Source organism: Mastigoproctus giganteus, chromosome 10, assembly GCF_048544385.1.
Source record: "Mastigoproctus giganteus isolate SK-2022 chromosome 10, ASM4854438v1, whole genome shotgun sequence".
Lineage (NCBI taxonomy): Eukaryota > Metazoa > Arthropoda > Arachnida > Uropygi > Thelyphonidae > Mastigoproctus > Mastigoproctus giganteus.
In genome coordinates, this window is record NC_143584.1 from 19,715,294 (window position 1) to 19,731,720 (window position 16,427).

General features: G+C 34.1%; 1 protein-coding gene across 1 annotated transcript in view; it reads right to left on the minus strand.

Moving 5' to 3' along the window:
* LOC150078829 (uncharacterized) overlaps positions 1 to 16,089 on the minus strand; it is a 52,718-nt gene extending 36,629 nt beyond the window's left edge. Inside the window, exons 1-5 of the mRNA XM_090382399.1 lie at positions 15,971 to 16,089; positions 12,710 to 12,865; positions 8,307 to 8,369; positions 8,143 to 8,205; positions 3,890 to 3,982 (exon numbers count right to left, since the gene is read on the minus strand). Of these exons, the coding sequence (XP_090238525.1) occupies positions 3,890 to 3,982; positions 8,143 to 8,205; positions 8,307 to 8,369; positions 12,710 to 12,865; positions 15,971 to 15,997 (402 nt within the window). The 5' untranslated portion in view covers positions 15,998 to 16,089. The remainder of the gene's footprint in view (positions 1 to 3,889; positions 3,983 to 8,142; positions 8,206 to 8,306; positions 8,370 to 12,709; positions 12,866 to 15,970) is intronic.
* Between the last annotated feature and the right edge of the window lie 338 nt (positions 16,090 to 16,427).

The following is a 16,427-nucleotide window of genomic DNA, read 5'->3' on the forward strand; positions in this document are numbered from 1 at the left end:
CTATAAATGTCTGGCTCTCTGAAACAACTTCCATTTACTGCTCTTCTAGCTGTTATCAGAGATGTAGACCACAACACACACTGGGAGTATTTACACTTTCTTCTCATGGAGCTCTGGGATGCCCCCAACCAGCAGCAAGTTTTGCAAAAAAATCCACCTTTTCACCCACCAGGCTGTCATCCCATTTTACACTGGCATTTGAATTGAGCTTCTTAATAGTCTTCAAATTTCTACCAGTTTATGGTCAAAACTGCAAACCTATCCAAATACTGCATTTATTGTATAATTCCGTGTCTGTTTGGTAATGCACCTATGATCAGTGGTGTTCCAATCCATTTGTAACCTCCACTTTTTTTAAAAATCATACTTGTTATCGAGGAGGAACAAATTATCAAGTCTATAAAAGATTTTCCTAACTTGAATGAAAACAAAGCTGGTGTGATTCATTCAAAATTATCAACCAACAACTGCTATGATACTATTTTTTACAATTAGCACCATATCAATTTCTTCTATTTTCACCCCTCAACTATTAATGCAATTGCTGCCCTATGCCACTGAACTTGCATTTTTGTCAGTACCAATGATTAAATCCTTTACACTTAGCACATTACACACTTTATCTATGTACTCAAGATAGTAATGCAGCTCTTCCCGAAACTGACAAAATACACTTTACCAGAAGTGGCAATTGAGCTGTACACATATTCCGTGTATTAGAAGACGAAATGCACAAGGCATAATTTCTTATGGGTTTAGGTAATTAACTATATAATATCGGTGTAGATACACCAAGTTTACCCATAAATGTATCTCATATTGTGGGTGCCTTCACAACAAGATAGCTGGAATTGCACTACTTCAAATAAATAATGCTTCTCTAGTAGAGAAAAGACTACTGTTATTTATTTTCAGTGGATACTATAAATAAATAACAGTAGTCTTCTCTACTAGAGAAGCATTATTTATTTGAAGTAGTGCAATATCAGCTATCTCGTTGTGAAAGCACCCACAATATGAGATACAATTAAAATGAAGCCTTTTACACTACACACGTAGTTCAAATTTATGGTAAACTATGGTGTATCTACACCGATATTATATAGTTATCATATTCCATGTGTACAGCTCAATTCCCCAATCATAGTAACAACAATCCTGGAATTCTTTATGGCAACCTGACAGTCTTGACCATAATATGCAATCTTATAAGCCAGTAAATAGTCTCTTACTTCATTCTTAAACACATATAGCCCCTGCATGAAGAAGGTCACTCTTTCCTCATCCATTATCTTAGCCAACTGTAAGGCAACACTATATAATTTCCCACCATCAACCTGAAGCACTTTAGCCTTTTATTATCTATATTACTTGCTGTACATATATCTATTCTTGTACATTTCAAAATTTCTCTTATATTCTATACAATCTCTACTTCTAAAAGAATGGTCGGAGTCCATCCCCTCCTTTCTTTTTACAGTAGCACACAGGCCTTTCATTTCTCTTACAACATTCTTTATAAACATGACCCTCTTTTGGCACAATGGCCACATGTGATCTTTCCTTTATAGTACCAGGCTGCATGTTCACGGACACAACATTTGAGGCATTTCTGTACAATAACAGTATCTCTCATCCTATAGGAAGACCAGTTAACAAAAATTCACTCATTTTCCACCAAAATGTCTTGTACTTCTTTTGGAACTTCTAGAATCCAATTTGTGACACCTTTATTCTTAATACTGGACACAGATATTACAATTACTTCGTCTTTAATCTCTTTCCCCACGAAACCTTTTTACTGCAAGTTCTTAGACCACAGCTGCTATAAAAAATTTCTCCATAGGCATATCCTTTTCCACATCATACACTATAATTTTCAAAACCAGATATTTTAGGTAACTCCAATCTTAAGCCAATATATTTGGCATTCTTGTATTTTATGTCTACTTGAGAATCTGTCTCTATTAGGATGTCTCTTTCTCTTATCTTTCTCATAGCTTTAACTTTTAACTAAAGCAGGTCTCACATTCTTCTTAACTTGTTCTTCCATCTGCTCACTTGTTATGTTGTTGCAGTCCACTTTTATCATCACTGCATAAGTTTTCTTTTGGTTAGCTACTTTTTTTTCACATCTGCAGTTAATACTGAAGCATAAGTATCCTTAACATTGGTCATAATCTGATAGTCCTTTACATGTAACTTCAGCATTTTGTTCTCTATATAAATCTTTATGGCCTTTGACTCAAGAGTCCCATATGCCCAATATACTATTCATAGCAGCACATATAACCCTATGCCCAATATACTATTCATAGCAGCACATATAACCCTATGCCCAATATACTATTCATAGCAGCACATATAACCTTCTGTAAACATTGAAGATCCATATGTATCTTTCTGATGTCTGCAAAGTCTTCTCCACTCTCACTAATATATTTTTTGTGCCCTTTTAGCCATATCCTTTGAAGTTCCTCTTTGATCCTTTTGAGACAAATTATCCCTCATCATTTTGCCGACCAGGCTAGCCGGGTGGGTAAAGTGCCTGCCTGGCAACCCAAAGGTCGCGGGTTCGAATCCCGCCTGGGGCTTGGATCAAAGTAAAGCAAAAAAAACCTTGGGAGGTGCATTATGGCCACAGAAGCCGATGCGGGTTCTACTGTTTCTAATCTTTCAAGTTGTCCTGCTGCCACCATCATCCTGGCAGTTGCCTGTCCAGCCATGGCCACACCTTTATCACTAACCTCCAATTCTATTTTTAACTCATTGTCTTCCTGGGAAGACAGTGAGTTAGACTGTGTTCAAACAAAGAAAGGGTAGAAAAACTCTCAACTTTTATATCAATATTACCGACCACCAGCAAACTTGCTGTCAGCCAAAATTTAAACTTTAAATAAATAATATATATATAAAACTCTGTAAACTATAAAATTTGTAAATATAAACTCTATAAATTCAAAAACCCACAAGAACACAAACTGGAGACACTTCTTATCAAGGCTAACCAGTCACTTCGTGCCCGGACAGAAAATGCTTCTTCCAACACTAATTCCTCCTGTCCCACTATACACACACAAAGCTAATTTGCCTCTACTTTGTCAGCCAGACAGGGCACCCATCCAGGCCACTTTATTATGATCAGTTTGCCATCACCCTATAAGTCCTTGAAGTTGATAGGAAATTTACAAAATCACAGTAGCTCGGAGTCACAGTTAGAATTGCATTTTAAATTCAGCCAAAATAAACACAGTGCCACTGGGATACTAGCTCGATACAGTAGTCATATTATACGTTACAAAAATTATATTTCTTAATACACAAACGCACTTAGTGAAACAATAAAGTTAAGGCTGCTGGGAAGCATCAATTAAATAAGATCTTTGGCAAATTAACAAGGTAATTAATAAATTACCAAACTATATCTAGTGGACAAATTGCATTCCTCCTCCAAAGCAGTTGTGTGTAACAAAATTCTGAAATAAAAATAAGATGTGTGCAGACTGCATCCGAAGACACTCTGAATTACTGTTTTCAGAAAGATTTTCACCAACACAGGGCACCAACTTTGCATGTAAAATTATTAAAACAATAATTACATTGAGTAAACAAATTACAGGAAAAAGTTATCCCAAAATATTACTTGACACAAAATTTATTCTTAACTCCCTGACTGCCACAAATGCACTTATGTGTTTGAATTTTACAAACTGGGGGTTACAATGGATATGCAACAGGGTTAGAGAACATGAGTTGTTCCTGGGAGTCTATCAGAACCTTAAAACTTCTACCTGTGGGTAAATGGAATAACAAAACCAGGACAATCCTGCGTTACTGCATAAATAACATAGCAGTTCAAGAGTTAATCAAAGAAATGCTTAAAACATACTTGAGAAAATCTGCTAATTTCTGGAGTTTCTTTTCGCTCTCTACTTTTACTTCGCCTGTTGCCCCTACTCCTGTAACCAATTGGAGTTGTTACCTGAAAATTGAATAAATGATAAAATAAAAATAAACTAAAATGAAGAAAAATATTAGCAAAATTAATACAATAATTTTAGAATGTTTCTGTCCTTCTCTACTAAAATAAATCATCTGATTTTTTTTTTTTTTTTTTTGATTTGGTAGTTGTTGGCGCATCGGCTTCTGTGGCCATATTGCACCTCCCAAGGTTTTTGCAGTACTTTGATCCAAGCCCGAGGCGGGAATCGAACCCGCGACCTTTGGGTTGCCGGGCAGGTACTTTACCCACTCGGCTAGCCCGGTCGGCCAAATCATCTGAAATATCCCTGTAACTCCATAAACAGTTACAGGGATATTTCAAGGAAATGTGGTCCTTGAGGATTGTCACAAACATTCTCTCAGATTTGACAAGCTACGGCTTGCTACCTAGGAGCCTAAAACGCTGTTGGAACTGATATTCAGGTGATAGCTGAGTCAAGTGGACTGAATTTTTATGAAGTCCAGTCATTATGCAACAACCAAATCCTCTGCATACACCTTCCCAATGGTGGGGTTGTTAGTAATTCTGGGTATAACCCTTATGTGCAAGTGTTGAAATACTGCACCCTAATATACTGCAGGTGACCACTCAGGTGTGAACCAATGTAAGCAGGAGTTGAAGTGTGGCGTCCACACTGCGTAGTGTGGACGCCACACTTCAACTCCTGCAAAGAAATGCTGCTCCCATGTTATCAGACAATAGTTGATGAGAGTCATCTAGGTGGTAGATGACTCTAAACATGTGCAATCTACCACTTAGCTTATTCTAGACTTGAAGTGGTAAAATCCATGTTTAGCCTCCAGAGCAAAGCTCAGCCAAACATCTCCCCCCCCCATCTCATTCATCATGCAGCATGATTGATGTTTTCTGGGATTATGGTGGGCATCACTGCAGGATACAATCTTCCTTATATTTCAAGGATACAGCTCTAAAATGGCATTTGCAGGGCAGGCACTAGATAGTCTGCTGGACCAAACCTATTGGTAACACTCTCTAGGAGACATCTAGATCAGCTAGTTGTATAATTTCAATGCTTCTACTCTACCAGATAGTGACTGGAAGAAGTCTGAGTAGTGTATATGTGGAGAGGCATTGTCAAGGAGTTGGGTATATTCTTGCTGTGTATACACCATATAGAGACGGATCCAATTCACAGAACCAAGCTCTTGAGAAATTTAGACACTCAGCCACCTCCTATATTTTTATCCATAGTTTTACTCTTGTTTAACTTCTCTGTTTTCATTGTTATCCCCCCCCCCCCTTTTTTTACTTTTGCTGCAAGTGTTCTCTGAATACAAAACAGTGAAGTGAAATATCTCCTAATCATGTAATCAGCCAATACCAATGGGGGAAGGGGGGTCATCTACCCATATCTCCCCAACTGCCAGTTCTTGTGTACTCTATTATTTTATGTCTTCATGTACCTCACATCTTCTTTATATCCTTGGACTAGATGCATCATGGCCCACGTACCATAAAAATTAAAATCAAATATACACTTTGTAAAAATAACTAATAGAACAGTGAAAAATTAAAATGCAGATAATTTTGTATGCATGACAATAAGGTACTTTAAATTATACAGTAAATTTTGAATTTACTTCAATGAACAAAACCCTAAGTTAGGGTTTTTGGTAACCTTTAATGATGTTCTTTGTTTTGTTTTGAAAGATTTCATTTTTAGGGTCAATTCAATTTCTGATCGTGAAGCATTGAGTGAAAAGTTCATAATCAGAAGCAATATAATATAACATAATAACAACAACAATAACATAAAAATTATAGATAATTCATAAACTGAAAAAGGATGTCTACAAGTCTTGTATTTTGTCTACTTTTCACATCCTGCAATGATATTGAGAGCGAAAGGGGTTTAAAAAAAATTTTAAATCTAGAAAGCTAATTGTACTTTTCAGGAAAATGTACACAATATATGAAGATATCAGTAGTGTAGTAGCATTGTGTGTGTAATTCAAATTAAACAAAAATAAATGATACATATCTGTTAATTTAGTTATGTTACTTAGGGAAAAAAAAAAAAAAAAACCTAATAGAATCAGTTCTTTTATGAGTTAGTATATTAATTTTTGGTATTACTACATTAAATTATTTACATTCAAACACAGGAACTGCACCCGACCCCATCCCGAAGCTATACACTGTAGGTAACAGTGGGTACTCGACCTGATGTAGGACTCTTGCCACTGGATTATAAAAAAAAATATATTTTTCAACAAATAATTTAATGATTATACTTACTTTGCACTCCATTATAATGAATTAGTACTAATTAGGTAAGCACTAATTCAGTGCACTGTAGTGTTAAATAAAGTACAACTGCTATTGCTACACATCATCCTCACTTAAATATTTAATACAACTAATATAACAATTTGTAAAAAAAAAAAAAAAAAAAATTAGTTTATATGCTATAAAAAATATAGTTAAAATACATTGAGTAAAGTACTTGAATGCCTAAATACATCAATTGCGATATTATTGAATATAGGAAATACGTGAAATAAATATCTTAGCGGAGTTCGTGCTAAGAGCATTTGTATTAAAACAAAAAAAGAGAAAGGAAGAGAAAGAAGGAAGATGGGACAAGAGAGAAGTATCAGAGTTAAACCTCCTCTGTTCAGGTGAATAGTAATTAACTATTTCATTTTTGTTTAAAGTGATCCGAAATGATGTCAATATTGGAAATGTTCAAAAAATTAAAAGTTCTGTTGAAGAAATCATGTTTTAAATAGTTTGTCCTTACTATGTGTGATACAAATAGATCATGCCTTCTTAGTAGTATGGATAGACATCGAAAATTAATCAAATAAATTAATTCAGATGCATCAATTTATCATTAATTAGTAAGTGGAAGTTGACAGCTTAAATAAATTCAAGGCAGAACTAGACAAACACTTGGAGTGAATGGATGAGTGAAATGGGATGGGGTGTTTTTTTTTTTTTTTTTTTTTGGCTGATGCTGTATAAGCTTGCTTTCTTGCATCATATGCTTCTATTAATGCTAATGCTGAAAGTTAAGTAGCCCAAATAACTTACCATTCATTGTATGATTCTATTTTTAAATATAAATTTGATTTAAATACTAGGAACTTGAACACCCGTGAACACATTCTTATATATCACGTATAAGAATTACTATAATAATAAAGGCTACTTTTATTAAGTATAGATTATTACAGAGAATAGTCTTTTTAGTAGGTTTGTTTGTTGTTTGGTTTTTTAAGGAGCATTAGCAACTAAGGCCATATTGCTCCGGGTTATGCGGTGGTCATTCCCTGACCTTTCTGCATCCTCCGTATTTGGTGGTGACGGGCTCAAACCCCGGTTTAATCAAGAAGCGTGTGCTACGCACTGCTGCTCCTTCCCACCTGGCTACGGAGGCGCCTTTTTTTTTTTTTTTTTAGTAGGTCTAAGGTTTTAGAGGCTCCAACTGTGATTTTATTAATGTAGCTTAGTGAATGTTCCACTGGATGAAAAAAGAATACCCAAATTGGGAGCATCTTTAACATGTTTATTAAGTCATTATCCAATGTATAATTAAAATTACACAAACACAGACTTTTTTTTAGAATAATCAACTAAGTAATCAGAAGTCATAGCACTTGTGTTAATGTCGCACAGCATTTTTCCAGATTAACTATTAGCCCATTACTTTTAATCCATAAGCTGATTGTACTCAATCCCTCTATCAGTATTACAGTCTTGGATAGATCTCTTTGTAAATTTTCAAATCATCTGCATATGTCAGTAATTTGACTTTTTTTTTTCCCTTTAAACACTCCCAAACATCATTAAGGTATTTCAAATAAAGGTTTAATTAGTAACAAATAAATTCTTGCCAAGAGAAGCCAATTTTGTAAGTTATGTAAACCCAGTCTGTTTGAATGCAAGATATGGGGGTGAAGGAATAAATAAAATCCTAAACTTCTGCCTGAAGTCTCGCCTGAAAAATATCTGAATAAGTCCCTATCATCAACAGAATTCAAAACTGAACCTTCAAAATGAATGAAAAGAACTTCCTGTTTCAATACTTCTAGTAATGTAATGTAATGTAATGTATTGCCTTTATATTAATCAAGTAAGTTACTTATATTAATCAGGGAAAGAAACTCAGATACCTTCTGAGGTGTCAGATCCTCCCATTTATCTTTCTGTCTTGTGAGACTTCTACGACGAGTAACCTACATAAAAATGCTGATTATTTTGTTAAGAATTTATTATTATTGCTAAAATATTCTAAATTAGATCTTAAAATATTCTGTGTTACAAAGCTATACTATACCACTGAAGAAATGCTTCTTTTTGGCTCTTCAGATCTTTCCTGTGATTCACTAATGTTCTCATGCTATGACAGAGATAAAAAAAAAAATAATAATAAATAAATAAATACATACTCAGATTAATAAGTTTAATATATTTTTCATTTATATATATATCTAAATTTTATGTCGTAAAATTTAATAAGCATAATAAAATATGAAATAATTATTCTGGAATTTTATTGATAAATGAAATTAATCTGACAACAGTGGCACCTCAACCAACAGACTGATCAGAAAAAAAGTTTCTATTGTGCATTAATAACTGGTGCAGTATTATTTACTGTTCCTTTCTCTGCCTTTGTGAACATTTAAGTATATTTTTAAATCATAAATTACAGTTTGTGCAGAGTAATTATGTAAAAAGTGCTCGTAGATGAAGTGCCACTACTTTTGTTACTATTAAAATAAAATAAAATGGATTGCAACACTTTATTAAGCACTGCAGTCCATTATTAAAACACGTTACATTGGCATAACAAGCAGAATTGAAAATGACAAAAGATTTTGGTGGTTTGTTCATAATCGAATTCCTCAGCAACATGCCTTTAATTGCTTACTCCTAACCATGACTGACAGCTAGTGTTATTCGAACTGCATGTCATATAAACTTTTAAAGTTTTATTTTATTTTTTTTTATTTAAGGCTTACAATGAAATGCTTGGGAAAGTTTCCTAAGGCAAGTAAGCTGGCCTTTGATGTACTACAAAATCTTCAAAAATTTAATAAGGTCGGTGTGCACTAAGTATAAAATCCGAAACTTGAATTAAAGGCATGTACTTAGGGTTAGAAAGACATGAATTAGTTGTTTGGTTGATTGTTTAAGAGTTTTATAGTGTATTAGCATCTAAGGCTATAATGCAGCAAGTCAAATATGAATTAGTACCAATATATTTCAAATTTATTTCATATATATTTTTACACGAATATACAGTTGCTCACCTACCTATTAAAACTAAAGAAATTTTCATGTTTACTTTCATGTTAAGTTCCCCAAAAAAAGTAAATTTTGAAGATTATTAATTTCTTATATCAAATATGCTTCCATGTCAAAGCACTGATTACTGAGAAACCAATTTACAGTAGAGTACTAAAAGAGGAAACAATGAATAGCTTGGTTACATAATCCAAGTTTCCCACGTAGCATATTGCATCACTTAAGGGTGATGTCACACTGTTAACCTATGCTTGTAGGTTTTGATTCCTTCTACACAAGGGTGTACTTATACGCTTACTTTGTTTACAAAACAGCAAGTTTTGTAAACAAAAATACAACCGTATTCTAAGCCTTATTAAGTTTACTGTGAAATGCAATAAAATATCGCAATGTAAACTTTAAAAGAAAGAGTAGAAATAACTGAATTAAAAAACTAGACAGCTGGTTCTTAATGTAGATTTTACTGTAATACACCACTACACATGATGCAAAAGAAGTATATAGTGAATATGTTGTTAAAGTATAAATTTTCAAATTAAAAATAGAAGTACAGCAATACCTCGCTTAGCACGGCTTCAAACAGCACGGGTTTCACTATAACATGGTTTTCAATTAAGTTTAAGTCAAATTTACTGTACATATTAAAACTCATTCAATAGCCTAGACATGTACTCTATATATATGCTGCATTGTCGTGGCCTAGGTACGGTACAATATGCTGTGGTGCCAACTCTATTGTCTCACATGCACATGTGACAACAGCTCCCCCTCAGGCAGTCAGTTGCAATGTGCAACAGTGTTCAGTATTCTTAATTTCATTTTGTTTTTTAGATTACGTGACAGCTTTTCAAACTTTTCATTTCACATTTTTTTACCCCTTTAAATACAACCGAAAATATATCTGCATCTTAGCTAGAAATCACTGCCAACAACATGCATTCTTTTGGCAGCATTTTTGCCCCATTTGGTAAATGATTTTACTGGTTTTGAATCACAAGTTCAGACAACTGCCGAAGACATTATGAAGATCGGAAAAGACTTGGGATTCGAAACTTTGGACACTGTCAACGTATGTGATGGCACTGACTCGCATGCAAGTGGTGCAATTCTCCTTGAAATTGATGAGAAAACTCCATATGAAGAAGAGGAAAACAATTCTGAAGTGGCACCAAAAGTATTTTCAACAGAAAATTGGAAAAAGTTTTTCGAGGGGGTTGATATGGCCTGCGAGGCGATTATGAATAGATCCAAATATTGAACATAGTATCAAGATACGGCAAATTTTACAAGATGGGATTCAATGCTACAAAGACTTGAACGCCAAGAAAAAGAAAAGACAACTTCACAAACAACTGCCTTTTTTAAAGCTTTTTTTCTCATGATGAAACATCATGAGAGATGTTACCTTTTCATTAAAAACAATTTTGCAATATTTTTTTTTATTTCAAATCCTTTTAATTGGCTATCAAGTGCAAATTGTTTATAGATTTATTATAATTTTTTATAGACTGTTTCTCTGGTAGGCATTCAATTAAAACCCATTATAATTATACCTCAATCAGCACGGTTTCACATAACACGGAAAAGTTTTGGTACCAATTATCAGTGCTATGTGGGTTATTGCTGTATACTTATACACCAGAATATATGGTATTTGCCATCCACATTTATATGACACAGTTTGAATAACATCAACTCAGTCAATCAACTCAGTAAGAAAAGAGAAACATACATCCAAAATCATTCACTTTAGGAAACATGCTACTTTGGGAAGCTATGGCAAAGTTTCTCGTGGTCACACAATAGTTGAAGCAATGGCACTCTATGAAAGGTGAGGCTTCAAAATAATTTCTAAATTAAAAAAGAAAAAAAAATTTTATCGGTAAAATTTTTAAAAAAGTATTGGTTCTCTCTTCACCAGATTTCAGGTTTTACTGTGACTTACGAGGGTGGTTCAATAAAGAATCACCCTGACCTAGCTGCAGAGGTGCTAGCCTGTTGATTCTTGGTACAGGTTTTAGTCCTTCACATAGCCACCATGCAGATTTACACATTTTTCCCATCGATGGATGAGACTACAGATACCGTTTTTATAGAAGTCATGAGGTTGGCCTTTGAACCATGATTCTGTTGCAGAAATGAGTGTCTCATCATAAGGGAAGTGGGTTCCCCAAACAAATGATTTGAGGGAAGGAAACAAGAAGTCCGATGGTGTAAGCTCGGTTGAGTAGGCTGGATGGGGCAGTATTTCATATCCACAATTTTCAATTTTTTGCAATTTTCTCACACCTTTGGACAGCATGCCACACCTATATGTTTTGATTTTCTCCCGTAATTTTGTGAGTAAGTTGGCATAATAGGCACCTGTAATTGTTCTACCTTTCGGCAGGTAATCAATCATTATTACGCCTTTCTCATCCTAAAACACTGTCAGCAAGACCTTTCCTGCTGATGCTTGGACCCTTGCCTTCTTGGGGGGGGGGGGGAAACCATGATGTTGCCATTCCACAGACTGCTTTTTACTCTCAGGGTCAAAATGGTGTATCCAACTTTCATCCTGAGCGATTAGAAGAGAGAAAAAGTCTTTCTCATTTTTTTGGCACAGGGCTTACAACACAACCCTTGTGATTTCTGTTGTCGATCAGCCTTCTGGAAACCAGTCAATAATCAGGTAACCATCTTGAACTCAATTTCCGTAAATGGAGTTGGTCATGAAGGACTGTTTCAAAGCTCACACTAATCTTCACCTCCTGGGACAATTCACGCACAGATACCCAGCGATCTTCCATGATTAACGACTCCACTTTTCTGATCGTGCTGTCATCAATGGCTAAATGGGGATGACCTGGAATGGGCTCAGATTCTACTGATGTCCAACCACACAAACTGTCTATGCCAGTGCTTCACAATGCCATAGGATGGGGCTTCATCCTTATATACAGCAGTCATTTTCTCGTGGATTTCTTTAGGAGATTTTCCCTTCAAGAACAGATACAGGATTACAGCTCTGGCTTCAACTTTGTCCATGATGCTACTTCGTCACACGTTCAGCTCTGTAAGAGAAAAACAAATTTAAGACACGGCTGAAATTTTAAACCTTTACTACAGAGATATGTATGATGCTACACAAAATATCATGACTCTGCGATATGTGGAAGTAGGTGAGGGTAAATTCTTTATTGAACCACCCCCGAACATACCCTGAGGCTCAGCATTCAGACCTTCTACATTTATATTATATGAATATAATATTAACAAGTTACATTACTAATAGAAGTATTTGTATACAAGCAATTTGTTCCTGCCTTCCTAACATGTTGGGAATCTCTGTCCCATTCTTTTATTTCCAAGATGCACTAATTTTGTTACTTATGAATATAATCAATCATGATGATAAAGTATATTACAATCAATAACACTTGCACTCACTTCTTCATAAGACTTCATAAACTGATCCACTAAATTCTCACAGCCTCTGAGATTACTTTCAGGTTCCCAACTATCTTCTTCTGGTCCAAAGCCTTTCCACCGAACAAGAAAGACCCTTCTATTTCTTCTTAGACTTACATCCAGTATTTTGTGAACCTTAAATCAGCAAAAGTAATATTCTAAATGAGACAGTCCTTAATTTTCTAGTCATTTAAGAAAACAAAATAATGCTAAAAATTATATGCATGAGGATAAATCAATGGATAAACAAATTAATTCTTGATACAGCTGCACCATGAGGCTAAAAGAGGATAAATTAAGTTTTTTAAACAGCTGTGCCATGATGATAGAGAAATCAAAGTTTATTTCTGTTGACTACCAATCAACAAAAACAGAAATTGCATGATTACTAGCTGTTACAGAGAAAATTAAGATTTTTTTTTGTTTTTAATTAAAGAGATTTTTGAAACAATTGACAATAAAAATTATAAGCAGTTATTAATTAAATGCTACAAAACTAACATTACAGATGAATGAAGGTAGATTAGTTATAAGATGAACTTAGCACATCACTTTTCAAACTACCTTAATCTCCCAATATTTTAGCAAATGACTGAAAATGATCTTCACAAAGATTTCAAAAATGTTACCTAAAATTGGCACAAATTATTGGGGTCCTAGAATGAAAGCAAATCTTTCTTTTGCTTCAATAAATGCGATCATTTTCTCAAACTACCACAGAGTGCAATGTTTTTAACTTGTAAGTTAGTGCTAACTGCAATTCCTCCAAAATCTATGTATACAAATTAACCAAAATAAGTTTATAAAAAAGACCTCGCTGACAAAAAACTTTTGAGTTATATGTAGTCAGAAGAAGTACATTGGTAGTTACAAGAAAGGAAGGAACAGGAAATGTTTAAGGGCCCCCTCTTTTTTTAAAATACAGGTATTCCTCACCAAGTGCAGGAACCAGGAACTGGCAAACCCTTGCAAACGGCAAAACCACTGGGAGATGACGGGAGTGATTTGCTGATGGAACAGTTGGCAGTGGAGGAAGAAATCAGCTTCAAGAACCATGTGATTGAAAGCTGTTTATCATTCTTTTGAATTTATTTATAATATAATACAGAAGCTTTGGGTTTTTCAACCTTAACACATGCAAATTGTGAATACAACTGATACAGACTTAATATTTAATGAACAACATGAACCAGTGAAATATGACCAAAACAGTCACTGCTGCAAAAATTTTCAAAACTAGAAATTTATATCTTTTACAAGCATTTGTTCAAAAAATGTAAGATTAATGTAAAAAGCTTAAAATATGTATTATTGTATATTCAATAGGTTCTGTTATTTGGGTGGGAAATTTCCCAGTATCTCAGCAGCCCTATCCATATTGTTTGTACCCACTCTTTATTTTCAGCATTCATTGTTTTTAAAACATCGATACCAATGGCATTTTTATCCCTCTAATTGACAAATTGCTTAATGTAATTTGTTAATTTCTTGAGAATGTCCCAAATCCATAAATAACTTACAATGTCCTAAATAAATAAAGCCATGCTTCCAAATTTAATTAGGAAAAAAAAAAAAAAAAACCAAGAATATTAATTTCGTGGAAATAAAATTTGTAAGATGCTCTTTTACAAACCTACTATATTTTTGAAAGTGAATAAAAATATGCTTATGTCTGTCACAATAGCTATTTCAGAAACTAAAAGTTTTTTGCCTTTTCCAAAGTTTCATTTGTTGAACAGGTTATGTTTTAGGTCAGTGTCTATAGGTGAGTTCCAGAGGGTCTGCAAAACATTCAGAAAGTATCAAGTAATATGTGTTTATTTTCTTAAAAAATATACTGATAGAATCAAACCGAATTTCGTTATAGAACATTACTTATTTTCAACATGATTAGTATATATAATTGTATACATATTTCAAATTATTTGTTTTATGTATAGCAAATTGATGATATTATTATTGCACAAAAATAAGAAAAGTTGAGTTGTTTCATACGTAAAACTTTGAATTTTCTTTTCAGAAAATCCAGTGTTCATACACATATATATAGTATTAAGAAAATAAGTACGAGTAGAGGTTGGAGAGTAATTGTAGTGAAAGGGAAGGTAACATTAATTATGGATCAGGGACACTGCATAAGCAAACATACCCTACAGCCGTAATCTATGTATACTGGTATGAAGAAGTTTTTATGTTTAATACCATTGAATCTACGTATACACGAGAAGTGAACTCGAAGAAATGTAGCGATATATGGTAGGATGAAATGACCAAGTACGATATGAAAAAAGCGACGAATAGTTGGCAAAATAAGACTACATTGCAGTGTTTTTCACAATTTCAGTGTCTTCAGCAGAGGTCATCCACTGGTTTTTTTTTTTTTTTTTTTGGTGGATGATCTCTGACGTGAAGAATCCCATCAGCATTGAGCTTGCTCAATGCTGATGGGATTCTTCCATTTGCTCAGATTACACACCTGAGGGGGCATAAAGGCAGCGGGTGACCGATTTGTGAAACAAACTTCCATCTGTCGTTGTGGAAGTTGACAGCTTAAATAAATTCAAGGCAGAACTAAAAACATCTCCCAGCCATTCGCTCCAAAACTTTTGGAGCGAATGGCTGGGAGAAATGGGAAGAGTTTTTTTTTTTGGCTGATGATATAAGCTTGCTTTCTTGCATCGTATGCCTCTACTAATGCTAATATATATATATATATATATATATATATATATATATATATAGAGGGGTCCGCAAACTTGATTTTTGAAGGGAACCGTAAACGTCCGTATTTTGGGAACCGCTGTTTTAAGAGATGAAAGGGGGAAGGAGGAAAGATGCTCATATCAAGTACAATAAAGTATCCTCTTATGTTGGATAAAAAAGGAATAAATAAAAAATCTATTAAAAACAAAAAACCACCCTATATGTTTGTTTCCTTCGTTAGGTCGCTAACTATACAGCTGACCAATGGATTTCCCCAAGCTGTCAATCCTCAACTACCGAAAGAGGTAACTTATTCCAGTAATAAACAAGCTGGCTACAAGAAAACTTCTTACAATCCACTGTAAATCTCTATCACTAAATGATTATACAAACCAGAGAAAAATATGATACATTAACTCGAAAAAAAAAAAAAAAAAAAAGCGGACATTTTACCAATATTTGAGGAAGACCTACATGCACCCTAATCAAACAAAAGAATTATTTTAATTATTCAGTTAAATGAAACAAAGTTAATACCTCGTACACGTTTAGTTTTCGTGTCATGTTGAGACAGCACCCTTTAATCTTCTGCACAGACAATTTTCCCAGTTATCTTTATAAACCTCTTACAGCGAAGTAAAATAACTGAAGACGAATCATGATACACAAAACATCGATGCCGCAAATTCAAAATACAAACGACACTACCAAAATACAGTACGCAGTCTCCCGCGCTTGAGCCTTGAAATTTAAAACGTGAAGCGTCACGCCTTCCGAACTCACGAAGAAACTAATTGAAAATATTTCATACGCGTCTTTAAACTTTGCGCCTTCATATTTCAGATAAAAAGCTCTTAAAAAATAAAATAAAAATAACATATATATACACATACACATATTGGAGTAATCAATAAAATAAGAACTCAAATAATAATAAACATTTCGTGAATTTAATTTTTATTCATTTGTTATCCGAAGACAACTGGCTGTATAA